This window comes from Mercenaria mercenaria, chromosome 16 (genome assembly GCF_021730395.1).
Source record: "Mercenaria mercenaria strain notata chromosome 16, MADL_Memer_1, whole genome shotgun sequence".
In the NCBI taxonomy this organism is placed as follows: domain Eukaryota; kingdom Metazoa; phylum Mollusca; class Bivalvia; order Venerida; family Veneridae; genus Mercenaria; species Mercenaria mercenaria.
The window spans coordinates 41,754,056-41,768,805 of record NC_069376.1 but is presented as its reverse complement, the minus strand read 5'-3'; the positions used below and the strand labels follow the sequence as shown (position 1 = coordinate 41,768,805).

Here is a 14,750-nt window from a genome sequence, read left to right as displayed (position 1 = left end):
ATTGCATCAAATTCATGGCACACTATTGTCATATATCTCTCACATAAAAGTCATAGCTGACTTAGGACTACACACAATATCTTCCTATCAACGTAGGCCCAATCAAAGGAACAATGATTGCCTTCATTAAAGAATTCTATTTAACAATACAAACACTTATATGATTAAAATACACAGAGTTATGTTTCTAGTAGCTATAAACAAATTAAGTAACACTGAGAACTGTTGACACCCTCTTTATTGTATATTTTGGCAGATACTGTGAAATCAATGATCTTTGATGAGACTAATTTGATTTCACTGTTGTTTTAAGGTTTCGATGGAGGCCTTGAGAAACAAAAATCAAACAACACCAAATCATAGAAAGAAAGAGTTATTTGACATGAAAATTGAACAGCATGTAAAACATGTATATTACTTTACGAAACAAGTGTCAGTATACTGACATAAACATTGAATTCCGGAAAAGGGCTGCCTAAAGGGGCTCCACTTCCGGACAGTTAAACGCCTTTAAAAACTCACCATTTTCAAAGAACTGTTACACATGTTTGTTTTGATGCATTTGCAATAGCGTGCGAGTGGTGAAATTTCACGTAACAAGGTGGAACATAGTTTTCAGCAATTGTTTACCTTTTTTCTTTACAAATGGCATTCATTTTCAAAGGGAGACGACTTTTTCTCAAAGATTACTTAAAATAATCGGAAAAAGTTGTTTCCCTTTGAAAATGAATGTCATTTGTACTTAAAATAATCGGGAACAGTTGTCTCCCTTTGAAAATGAATGCCATTTGTAAATAAATAAAGATAAACAATTGCTGAAAACTGTGTTCCACCTTGTTATGCGAAATTTCACCACTCGCACGCTATTGCAGGGGTCCTGAAATATTTTCAGAGTCTACTTGTCCACGGACAAGTTGGGCCCACAAATCCACTTGTCCGTACCTAAGAAGCACTTGTCCGTACATTTTAGTTTAAAAAGGAAAGGATCAGCATTATCATTACTAAATAAACAAATAATACAAACATACACTTCTGTTGACTTCTATTTTGACTTATATAAAGTTTTTATGTTATGACTAGAACCATCTGTTTGAAAATATGTTACGACTAGCAAGCTAAGTGACTAGAACATCCACTTGAAAATATATTATGACTAGCAAGTTTAGTGAGTAGAGAATAATTAAGAACACTTGAACACATGCCCATTGACAAAAATAATCTCAGTATGCCTAGAATTTCTACCTTGGTCCCATAACATTCACTGAATACTGCACTGGTCTTTCAGGGGTCCTGAAATAAGCTGTCCGAGTTGTTAAATGTCAAAACAATCGACTCGAAAAATTAAGCCACAAATTTTGGCTACTAAACTTTTTTACATAGCGCCAACCTAGCTAATCGATTTTCTGAAAATCAAAAATGAAAGTAGATAACGGGAATCCCCAGATTGGCACTCATTTTCAACTTCACGGTATAGTTTTCCAATAATGCTCATTAAATGTAGTAAACCAGTCCACGTGTCTATAAATGGCTGCATACATTTTTGTTTTGATAATTTAAGGGTCATAAATGATCACAAACAGATTAGATATTGCCTTTAGGCATGCGGAAATCACAGATGATGCCGATTAGTTTCGTTTTCATAAAATGTTTACCACGGAAATTTTACTTGTCCCCGGACAAGCCAGCTTCTAAAAACTGCTTGTCCGGACAGAGGAATCCACGAATCGGACAACTCAGACAGCTTATTTCAGCACCCCTGTATTGCAAATGCATCAAAACGAACATGTGTAACTGTTCTTTGAAAATGGTGAGTTTTTAAAGGCGTTTAACTGTCCGGAAGTGGAGCCCCTTTAGGCAGCCCTTTTCCGGAATTCAATGTTTATATCAGTATACTGACACTTGTTTCGTAAAATAATATACATGTTTTACATGCTGTTCAATTTTCATGTTAAACAACTCTTTCTTTCTATGATTTGGTGTTGTTTGATTTTTGTTTCTCAAGGCCTTCATCGAAACCTTAACCCACAAAATTAAACCCTGACAAACAATTATAACCCTCTGTCATGTTACTTTCAAAGGTTGAAATCCATGAATATATACTGCCAAAACCTTGAAATTTCATGCCAATAAATGATTGCACAGCAATTGAAATACTGGTAAAACTGAGTAACAGCACAGGTCTTCAGTATTCTGAAGTTTAAATGTACATAATACAGTTATTCCTTTACTTTCCATACTCATGTGAACAACTGCACAAGAGTTGAGATTACTCTCATGGTTTAAAACTTTCCATTCTTATCATATATGAACAACTGTGCGATTTGAGATTACTTTCCTGTTTTATAACTTCCCATTCTTATATGTACAATTGCATGTCATGAGTTCATGGTTTAAAACTTTCCATTCTCATATGAACAACTGTGTGAGATTTAATATTACTCTCCTGGTTTAAAACTTCCCATTCTTATATGTACAAGTGCATGAGTTCATGGTTTAAAACTTTCATTCTCATATGAACAACTGTGTGAGATTTAAGATTATTCTCCTGGTTTAAAACTTCCCATTTTTATATGTACAATCGCATGAGTTTTGAGATTACTCTTGTGAGCAAATCTCTTAGAGCAGACAGAACACGCAAATGGCTTCTCTCCAGTATGCGTCCTCTCGTGTAAACGTAATGCAGCAGGTGTTGGTAAATATTTCCCACAAAATTTACACTGATGTTTCTTTGGTGAAGTATCTTCAGGTGTTATGAAAGGTCCTCCAAAGGCAGAATATCCGTAGTGGCCTGCTGAAAATAAAAGATATATATATATAAATGCTTGAAAATTAAAAATATTGAAAAAGTTTGCTTTAACATTTATGTAAACTCTGCAATTATGAACTGGGAGATTTACATACAACACAAGAGATCTCATGAATATAAAAGTTTCTTTTATTCTTTACTGACTAACTGTTGTACAATAAATCAGAAACAGTCTTGAAGTCATTATAATGTCAGTGAAGTTAATACTCCATCACTGAACATAAAAAATTCAAAATTATCAAAAGAAAATTTAACCACCAAACTTTTATAATACTACATGCAATTCTGGACATGACTGATTCTGCCTTTGCGACCAGTGAAGACCATGATCAGCCCTCACATCCATGCAGTCTGATCAAGATCTGCGCTGTTTGTCATTCAGTCAGTATCTTTTTGGTAACCACCACTTTTAACAGATAATGGCACTGTCAAAACTGAAAGATGGACAAGTTCATTATAGAAATTTAGCAGGGTAAGGGCTATACATATTGCCGAAACATACTCATTGCATTGGTTGAGGGCTTTGTACGAGCTGGTCCACAGAAAGTGTTACTAACCAGAGACAATACTGGTGTAAAATATCTCAATTATTATCCCACTTTTCACATAACATCCTGCATGTATAACAAGAGCTGTCCGTAAGACAGCCATGCTCGACTATTTGAAATATTGACCCAGAAGCAGGAAAATATTACCCAAAAAAGTTAAATATCAAAAGAGTTTTAAGTTCAAAAGTGGGAATAATTTGACCAAAATGCATATCAGTTATGGGACTTGCTGCTATCAACTAGTTTTATAACCCCGAAGGCACATGAGAAGTTTCAATTCAATATCTGCATTAGTTTTGGAGATAGAAACTTGCATGTAAAACTTTAACCAGAATTTTCAAAGTCCAAAAGGGGGCATAATTTGCCCAAAATACAGGCCATAGTTATGGGACTTGATCCAGTGAGGTTAGTAATTGATCTAGAAAAAGAAAAAATAAGTTTCAAATCTATATGCCTTTTAGTAATAGCTGTATGTACTTGCACGCAGAACTTTAACCAGAATTTGCTAAGTCCAAAAGGGGGCATAATTTGGCCAAAATGAAGGTCAGAGTTATGGGACTTGCTGCTATCAACTAGTTTTATAACCCCGAAGACACATGTGAAGTTTCAAATCAATATCTGCATTAGTTTTGGAGATAAAAACTTGCATGTAAAACTTTAACCAAAATTTTCTAAGTCTAAAAGGGGCATAATTTGCTCAAAAAACATGTCAGAGTTATGGGACTTGACCCAGTGAGGTTGGTAATTGATCTAGAAAAAGAAAAAAGAAATTTTAAATCTATATGCCTTTTAGAAATAGTTGTATGTACTTGCACGCAAAACTTTAACCAGAATTTTCTAAGTCCAAAAGGGGGCATAATTTGGCCAAAATGAAAGTCAGAGTTATGGGACTTGCTGCTATCAACTAGTTTTATAACCCCGAAGACACGTGAAGTTTCAAATCAATATCTGCATTAGTTTTGGAGATAGTAACTTGCATGTAAAACTTTAACCAAAATTTTCTAAGTCTAAAAGGGGGCATAATTTGCTCAAAATACATGTCAAAGTTATGGGTCTTGACCCAGTGAGGTTGGTAATTGATCTAGAAAAAGAAAAAATAAGTTTCAAATCTATATGCCTTTTAGAAATAGTTGTATGTACTTGCACGCAAAACTTTAACCAGAATTTTCTAAGTCCAAAAGGGGGCATAATTTGGCCAAAATGAAAGTCAGAGTTATGGGACTTGCTGCTATCAACTAGTTTTATAACCCCGAAGACACATGTGAAGTTTCAAATCAATATCTGCATTAGTTTTGGAGATAGTAACTTGCATGTAAAACTTTAACCAAAATTTTCTAAGTCCAAAAGGGGGCATAATTTGCTCAAAATACATGTCAGAGTTATGGGACTTGACCCAGAGAGGTTGGTAATTGACCTAGAAAAAGAAGAAATAAGTTTCAAAGCTATATGCCTTTCATTGATGGCTGTATGTACTTGCATGCAAAAACTTAACCAAGGTGTGACGCCGACGCCGACGCCGACGCCAGGGTGAGTAGAATAGCTAGACTATTCTTCGAATAGTCGAGCTAACAAAATGTTTACTCATGATTTCGGCAATATGTAATTCTGTTGACATGCCTCAGACAGTGAAATACTTTATCCTAGGTCAGTATTACTTTGAGGAAGGTAAAAAAAAACTAACTTAGTCTGTCTAACACTATATTCATTTCCTGTCCAGCAGATTTATAAACTTCTTAACAATCATTTTACCAAACACTGGTGCTACTGAAGCAAAATTCTTCTCTTAAATACAATCATTATGATACATATATTCTATCCACATAGTCTTTCTTTAACTTATACAAAGTTATGTTACAACTTCAACAAGCCTTTCTTTAGTTCACACAAAGTTATGTAACTTAAGCCTTTCTTTAGTTTACACAATGTTATGTTATTAGCCTTTCCTTAGTTTACACAATGTTATGTAACTAGCCTTTCTTTAGTTTACACAATGTTATGTTATTAGCCATCCTTAGTTTACACGAAGTTACATTACTACCCTTTCTTTAGTTTACACAAATTTACATTTCTAGCCTATATTTAGTTTACACAGTTATGTTACTAGCCTATATTTAGTTTACACAAAGTTACTTTCTTTAGTTTAACCAAAAGTTCACAATGTTATGTTCCTAGCCTTTCTTTAGTTTACACAAAGTTACATTACTAGACTTTCTTTAGTTTAACCAAAAGTTACACAAAGTTATCAGGGTTCAAATTTAGACAAGCATACTCGCTAAAAGCCAGTGGAAATTCAGAATAGCTAGTGGCCTGAAAAAGCACTCGCTTATTTTAGCGGGTCAATGAAATGCCAAGCAAATGTAATATTCCTAAAGAAAAATATGACTGTACAATAATTATAAAGTTCCAAATATAGTTTCAGTTGAATCGGATCCAATCACAGTCGTAAAAACAAGAACTGTCACTAATGGTGACAAATGCCCCCACAGCACCTTGACCTTTGACCTGGTGACCCCAAAGTCAGTAGGGGTGGTGTACTCAATAAGTACTATCAGCATGTGAAGTTTGAAGGTCCTGGGTGAAGTGGTTCGCGAGTAAAGTGCCTTCATGCAAAAAGTTAACGTTGGCCCCTGTGACCTTGACCTTTGACCTGGTGACCCCAAAGTCAGTAGGGTGAAGGTCCTGGGTGCAGTGGTTCGCGAGTAAAGTGCCTTCATGCAAAAAGTTAACATTGGCCCCTGTGACCTTGACCTTTGACCTGGTGACCCCAAAGTCAGTAGGGTTGGTGTACTCATAAAGTACTATCAGCATGTGAAGTTTGAAGGTCCTGGGTGCAGTGGTTCGCGAGTAAATTGCCTTCATGCAAAAAGTTAACGATGGCCCCTGTGACCTTGATCTTTGACCTGGTGACCCCAAAGTCTGTAGGAGGGGTGTACTCAATAAGTACTATCAGCATGTGAAGTTTGAAGGTCCTGGGTGCAGTGGTTCGGAAGTAAAGTGCCTTCATGCAAAAAGTTAACATTGGCCCCTGTGACCTTGCCCTTTGACCCCAATGTCAGTAGGGGTGGTGTACTCAATAAGTACTATCAGCATGTGAAGTTTGAAGGTCCTGGGTGCAGTGGTTCGCGAGTAAAGTGTCTTCATGCAAAAAGTTAACGTTGGCCCCTGTGACCTTGACCTTTGACCTGGTGACCCCAAAGTCAGTAGGGGTGGTGTACTCAAAAAGTACTATCAGCATGTGAAGTTTGAAGGTCATGGGTGCAGTGGTTTGCGAGTAAAGTGCCTTCATGCAAAAAGTTAACGTTGGCTCCTGTGACCTTGACCTTTGACCTAGTGACCCCAAAGTCAGCAGGGGTGGTGTACTCAATAAGTACTATCAGCAGGTGAAGTTTGAAGGTCCTGGGTGCAGTGGTTCGCAAGTAAAGTGCCTTCATGCAAAAAGTTAACGTTGGCTCCTATGACCTTGACCTTTGACCTGGTGACCCAAAGTCAGTAGGGGTGGTGTACTCAATAAGTACTATCAGCATGTGAAGTTTGAAGGTCCCGGGTGAAGTGGTTCGCGAGTAAAGTGCCTTCATGCAAAAAGTTAACATTGGCCCCTGTGACCTTGAACTTTGACCTGGTGACCCCAAAGTCAGTAGGGGTGGTGTACTCAATAAGTACTATCAGCAAGTGAAGTTTGAAGGTCATGGGTGCAGTGGTTCGCGAGTAAAGTGCCTTCATGCAAAAAGTTAACGTTGTGACTAACGTACGAACGAACTAACGGACGGACAGTTGAAAACTAATATGCCTCCCTTCGGGGGCATAAAAAGTTCAAATAGGTGTATGACGTAACCGTTTCCAGTGTAAATCATTTCGGAATATGCATTGAGCGGTAAATGAAGTTTTTAGGTATCGAGGACTCTGATTGGTTCTTAAAATTTAGTAACTATAATTAGCCTACTGGAATCCCAAAAAGTGAGAAAAAAAATGTCAGTGAAAATTATGAAAATTACAAACTTTTTGAAACGAACGATGTCGGCAGCTGACAAAACCGATGAGGCCATTGCACCAAAAAAACATGATGATTCAGAGGAAAAGCCAGTAACCGCCAGTGTCAAAACAGTAAAAAAAAACTATAAAATACCAGTGTTTAATTTTAGCTAGTATCTTTTCCTTTTAGCTAGTGAACAAAAAAGACCCATTACTTTTTGTGCGTAAATCATTTCTTGTAGATGAAAATAGAACTTCCATTTCTGTACTAATTTCAACTAAGTTCAGAATAGATATAAGTCCTCTAATAGACATATGTGTGCAAACCCTTTCTTGCACTAGAAATAAACGAGTCTGCTTAAGCAATGATTTTAAAATACTCTATCATATTCTTGCAAGTAGTACCAGAAAATGTGATTTTACACTGTTTGACTGTGCTAGACATTTTGTCATATTACTTTTTCCTGGAAACAATTTCTTACTTATATCCAATATGAATTCACACAAAACCACTGTACATATCCTAGTATCATTGTGTTTTGTCACAATTCGCTAATAAAACAAACATCCCTTTCCAGTATAAACTCACGTAAGTACACTACACATTTCTGACATGTCATTATATGCTATGTCCCTCTCTAAAATGAATTCACACAAGTTCATTATACATTTCTCTGTGTACAGATCCAGTATGTTTTGTCACGTCAAAATTAGGCTGATGGCCCTTTTCAATATGAATTCACACAAGTTCATCAAAGATTTCTCTGTGTACAGTTCCAACATGTTTTGTCATGTTACTTTTGTGTGTAAACCCTTTTTTACACACTGGGCATATAAATGGCTTCTCACCCGTGTGAACTCGCTCATGTATCTTGAGAGCCCAGTTTGATGGTTGTATTTTCCCGCAATATTTACATCGATGCTTAAACAGATTGCTCATACCATCTCCTGTGGACTGATCGCTACCAATGCTGGTACCCTGCAAGTCCTCCAGATTTCTGACGGTTCCATCAAAAGAACTATCTGTAACAAAGACAAGAAGGTATTAGTTTTAAACAATGTATGAAAAGATCTTGTCTCACATATCAGTCTCTCTTTCTACATAAATTACTGTTACAGTAGAAGATTGACTAAAAGAACAAGGTACTGTTTTTGTTTTTAAAACTTTTAATCTTTCAACAACAAATAACACCAAACTTACATACTGAACTTATTCAGAAATGTAAAAAAAGTTAAGTTCCAAACAATCAATGTTTCAGACCTACTGTTCATACTATTGTTCCATAGTTAAAATATCAAGAGCTGTCACTAATGGTGACAAATGCCCCCACAGTGCCTTGACTTTTGACCTGGTGACCTTGACCTTTGACTTGATGACCCAAAGTCAGTAGGGGTCGTGTACTCAATAGTGAAGTTTGAAGGTCCTGGGTGCAGTGGTTCGCGAGTAAAGTGCCTCCATGCAAAAAGTTAACGTTGTGACGAACGAACAAACGAACGGACAGTTGAAAACTAATATATGCCTCCCTTCGGGGCCATAAAAATAGTACAGCCAGGGAGCTCTGCAGGTCGTGGGCTCACTGCCTATCTTTTATCTTGTTCTTTATCTCTATTATTATACAATTACAATAGTTTTGCCTGAACCCTTGGCTAGTATTTCTTCCAACTGCATTGAGTAACACTCACTAATGCTAATTTAACTATGACACTACATAATTTTTGGGTCAATTTGAATAAAACTTCTTTTTCTCCAAAACTTCACTACACTTGGTGACATATAAACATGAATACACTTTTGCAGATACAAATTTCATATAAGGTATCAAGATATGGTTTTCTGTTTTGCAACAAACTTAACTAACAGTTTTATACTTGGCTTCAAAATGTACACTAGTCTATATATAACACTATTAACTGTCGAGTCAGTAGTGAAAAATCTGGCTTCAAAATATACAATACAACGCTATAAAACCATCGTGTCAGTTCTGGTGTTCCCCAATGAGATTTCTGATATACAATGCAACGCTACAAAAACTTGGTGTGTGTTTTTGACATATGCGTAAGAAGATGAGATTTCTGCCGGAACTTTTGCCCACAAACTGTACATGGGAAAGGCTTCTCCCCAGTATGTATTCGCTCATGTCGCTGCAACGCCCACTTAGTTGGCTGAATTTTGTCACAATACCCACAACGGTGAAATAAAATATTCTCAAATCCCACCTGTGGACGACCACGGACAGCCTGTCCTTGACCTGAAATATGGAAAAATGAAGATACAATTAGAACAGGAACTTGTCAACAAGCTGGTTTTCACTACAGCTCTGCACGTTTTCTCCCTAGAATGACTGTTTAATTAAACTAATACAAATGAAGTGTTGTTAGTTTCACAAAAACAGGTGACTTATAGCTAACTTTTATTCACAGACTTGTAATACAACAACAGGTCATCAAATCATATCCGATAAATTTCTAATGATTAAACATCTGACCAAACAACGACTGACAGAACGACAGGTAATTTCAACAAATTATAATCACTTTTCAACTAGCTGGCAGGTATGTACCTTTCCTGCACTGGGATTATGACTACAGTTCAACCTGCCTTAGTGGCCACCTGTGTTAAGCAATCACTTGCCTTATACAGCCGGTCAGAAAACTTCACAAATAAAACATTTTGCTGTAAGTTCAACTAAGTCTTGTCTTAATCAGTCACTCCCTTTCAGCAGCCATTGCCTTGGTCCCTTGTCTGTGACTGTACTTCCATGCGTTTTGCTCACGCACACTACCTCTCAGAGCGAGAGTCTTATCACTGATTGTTCCATAATTGAGGAAACACAGTAACTGTTATAACGTGTATAAATCACAAAACTGGAATTCAATCCAAAGCTTGATAACTGTATAGTACAGTTGGGGAAAAATATTGCTCTCAATGTCTATGATGTCTTTTCAAAGTTTTCAAAACAAAAAACATTACTTGTCGAAACTGACATGTCCACTATACAGGTTTTATTTACACCGTGGCTATTTTTCATACTATTGCCTGTACTCACATTAAAACACAAAGTACAGATATTGAAAATTTCAGTTGTTTTTTTTTCACGTCTTCACAAGAAATTACATCCAAGAGAAACAAAATGCTATTTGAGAACTGTCATATGTACTGTCATGTGGGATTTCAAATTGTTTTTCTGGGCGAACCCTTTCTTGCAGATTTCACATATATATGGCTTGACACCCGTATGAATTCTACGATGGATTTCCATCTGGGATTTAAACTTGTACTTTATACCACAATCTGGACAATTAAATCCACCATCCGTCTTCCCGTAATTTCTTTTCGCCTTGTTCTGGAAATCTGTCGCATAGAGAGACGACACATCTGAAGATGACAAAAAATTATTATAAGCATTTGGAGAATTGAATGAGATACTTCCAAACAAATGCTTGATACATTTGAAAAAATAAATATAAATTCTAGATATTTTCAAACAATAATATTTTATTTTCGTACAAAAAAACAACATGACACTGTTAAACAAATGCATAAGACTCACAAATACATGATTCACAACACTTTCAAACATATATAGAATACTTTTAAAAAGCCCTTGGCATGGGATCTAACTTTGGGACAATTTGCAAGGAGTGTCACACCACAGACTTGATTCACAAATAACTAATTACAAGTCTAACTCGCCTTTTCCTTTTATCTCAAAAACAACTTCCACTTCTTCTTTATTACATGCACTGGTAAAGTAACAAGTTTGAACAACATAGTGACTTCAATTCAACCAGTTATAGCGATAATTGTGAAATAACAGCAGCTATAATCAAAATTATCAATGATTACAATTCATCACAAATGGAGAGAACTAGTATATTTTATTGGTAATAGTAATGCTGATTGATGTGATAGTAATGTGTCACCGATGTGATAATAGTGCCTCACAGATGTAAAAGTACTTGCATCAATGATAGTAATGCACTGATAAATGAGAACAGAAATGCATCAACAATGTGACAGTAATGCACTGATCACTGATGTGACAGTAATGCATTACTAATGTGACAGTAATGCAGTGATCACTTCTGACAGTAATGCATTACTGATGTAGCAGTACTGAATCACTTATGTGACAGTATCACTGCTGCAATAGTAATGTACAGTTGATGCAAAGGGTAATCACTGATGTGTTAGTAATACATTGTTCATAAGACAGTTTCACAGACACAACAATAATGCATCAGTGATGCAATATAAATGTTTCACTTACATGACAGTATCAGTGAATGTGATAGTAATGCATAATTGATGTGATAGTAATGCATGATTGATGGGATAGTAATGTATAACTGATGTGATAGTAATGCATGATTGATGGGATAGTAATGCATGATTGATGGGATAGTAATGCATCACTGATGGGAAAGTAATGCATCACTGATGGGAAAGTAATTCATGACTGTTATGATAGTAATGCATCACTGATATGTTAGTGTGTGTGTGTTTGGGTTTAACGTCTTTTTCAACATTTTTTTCAGTCATATAAACAACTATGTCTGCTTGTAGCAGTGAGCACAATGCCCAACTTCATAGTGCTGCCACGCTGGAATATCACACCGTAGACACGTGACAGTCACATTATACTGACACCGGGCTGACCAGTCCTAGTACTACCCTCTTAATGCTAAGCGCCAAGCAAGGAAGCTACTAGTACCATTCTTTACGTCTTTGGTATGATGTGGCCGGGGATCGAACCCACGACCTCCCGCATTCGAAGCGGACGCTCTACCACTAGGCTACTGAGGCGGTCCCTGATATGTTAGTAATGCATCACTGATGGGATAGTAATGCATCACTTTATGATAGTAATGCTTCACTGATGGGATAGTAATGCACCACTGGTGGGATAGTAATGCATCACTGATGTGACAGTAATACATGACTGTTATGATAGTAATGCATTACTGATATGTTAGTAATGCATCACTGGTGGGATAGTAATGCATCACTGTATGGTAGTAATGTATCACTGATGGGATAGTAATGCACCACTGACTGGATAGTAATGCACCACTGATGTGATAGTAATGCACCACTGGTGGGATAGTAATGCATCACTGGTGGGATAGTAATGCATCATTGATGTTATAGTAATGCATCACTGATGTGATAGTAATGCATGACTGATGTTATAGTAATGTGATAGTAATGCATCACTGATGTGATTAGCAGCTCTGATTATAAAATCCAGATTCAATGTGTCAAAAAATAAGCTATATAGAATTCCCTCCGACACTGAAGCAATACAACTATGTGCCTTGATGAGTTCAGAACTATCTCCCTTTGAGGTATACAAAGATCAAATCACTCAGTCAAAAGTATGGATTACTGATAGTTTCCATGATACTGATAGTTTCCATGAGGTCTGGAACTGTAAAAACATGATTACAAATGTAATTAACTGAAAACTAGTCAACTTACTCTACACAAGGAAACAAAAATTTTATATGTCGTGTATTTTTTTATTGGAAGTTCTTTTGAAGACTTTGCATGTGAACATTTTAAATTTTGCATAATTATGGACATCTAGTTAGAATATTTCAGAAAGGGACTTTTTGGAAGCGTAACTTTTTTTGCAACTGTCACAGGTATTTCTCCATTTCATTTCCAATACAAGTCACTAAGTGCCTGGCCAGACTGTTCTTATATCCGAATTGTGCCTGGCATCGAACACACGTGAACTTTTCTGCGTCGTGGTGTTGTCTATTATGGTTTTCTAAACCCTGCTTACTTACAAACTTTCTATCACATTTCCTACACTCATGCTTCTTTTCGTCCATGTGAATGCTCCTTATATGGCGTTTGAGGCTTTCTGGAACACTGAATCTGATGTTACATATCGGACAAACCGTGTTTCTCGACGGATTTTTCTCATGCACGTTTGAAATGTGGAAGTTTTTTCTGTATTTTGATGAAAATCTCTGGCCACATACTTCACAACAGTACTTCTTCCAACTACCAATCTTTTTCGAGTTGTCATGTGACCAGGAATCTGAAAAGTGAAAACGGGTACAAAATTGTGTCACTTTAAAGGCATTTAAACTGTACTGCACCATTCCCATATTTTTGTATCATTTCTGTAAAATAAAATTATGTGACGACACTAACCGTTTGTATACAGACATTTCATGACATAGCTAGCTTGAAAGTTAACGACAGCAATTGCAGGGTCAATCCAAGCATTAAAACAAGAAGCTGCGTTCAATAAACGCTTGATGCCCCCAGTGGCATCCCTGTCGATACAAAGCAACCCAAGTCCAAAACGAGGTCAAGTTCAAGGTCAAGCTGAGGTCAGGTGATGTCTGAAGATGAGGAATGGTCACAGGTTACATCTGCATTAGTATCAAGTCATTCTAGTAAGGGGTATTGATGCTAGACGAAACGGTCCCATTTGGTTAACAAAGAGATGGCCATATAAAGCAACCTAAGTCCAAAATGAGGTCAAGTTCCAGGTCAAACTGAGGTCAGATGATGTTTGAAGATAAGGAATGGTCACAGGTTGCATCTGCATTAGTATCAAGTCATTGTTGTAAGGGGTATTGATGCCTGACGAAACGGTCCCATTTGGTTAACCTGTGACGGACGAACAAACGGACTAACGGACAGACAGGACAATCACTATATGCCTCCCGCATCAGTAGATGCCAGGGGGCATAAAAATTCAGGAATTTTCTAGTGTTTTTTTTTTCAGGATATTTTCTGGTTTGTAACAGTAATTATGCAACATACAACAATACATTTCTAACATGCTTTCCACCTTTGCATATTATTAAACCCTAGTTTCGCACATCAAACTGTTTTACCTTAAGATTAATTATTGAATTTTGTTTTATATTTATCTTCTGCTAAATTCAACCACCAGTACTCCATGTGTCCCTTCTTATTGAAAACTTTATTTATTTTCAGCATTTTTTAAGATGGGGCCAGCTTCCTGCAAGCTAGGAACCAGAACAAATACAGTACCTCCGCATTGGTCCAACCACTGTGTGAATACTGTGTTTTGTTACTAATACTATAACAATTGGAAGATTCACCACTTACTATTTTTTTGGTCATTTCTTCACACACAAAAACTACAAAACTTCAATGAATTTCGGGATCTTTTTCAGCATTATTAAGGGCTGTTTAAGCATTTTTAAGAAGTACTTCCAAGGCCACTTCGCATTTTTTCCCAGGCTTTTTATAGACAAGCATCAAATTTAAAGTTGTTCTTTTTTTTAACTCAACAACAGGAAGCTGCTGTGGTAATTTATATATTTATGTCCTTTTACTATTACTACACAAAAATAAATCATTTTGTTTTGTTTTTCTGTTTGGTTTAGAGTCACTGACACAACATCGGTCATACGATAACTTTTCTATGCAC

The 14,750-nt window shown here is 36.6% G+C and overlaps 1 protein-coding gene across 25 annotated transcripts in view; it reads right to left on the bottom strand.

Moving 5' to 3' along the window:
- LOC123539568 (zinc finger protein 768-like) overlaps positions 1–14,750 on the bottom strand; it is a 129,605-nt gene that overhangs the window by 79,096 nt on the left and 35,759 nt on the right. The window contains exons 5-6 of one of the 25 annotated variants that reach the window (XM_053526816.1): positions 13,120–13,376; positions 10,469–10,699 (exon numbers count right to left, since the gene is read on the bottom strand). The exons of 19 other annotated variants lie outside the window; for them this stretch is intronic. In XM_053526816.1, the coding sequence (XP_053382791.1) occupies positions 10,604–10,699; positions 13,120–13,376 (353 nt within the window). In that variant the 3' untranslated portion in view covers positions 10,469–10,603. Of the gene's footprint in view, positions 1–2,504; positions 2,792–9,252; positions 9,573–9,717; positions 10,700–12,823; positions 13,377–14,750 lie in introns of those variants that run through there. 5 more of the 25 variants (XM_053526824.1, XM_053526825.1, XM_053526833.1 and 2 more) reach the window with 5 other exon arrangements.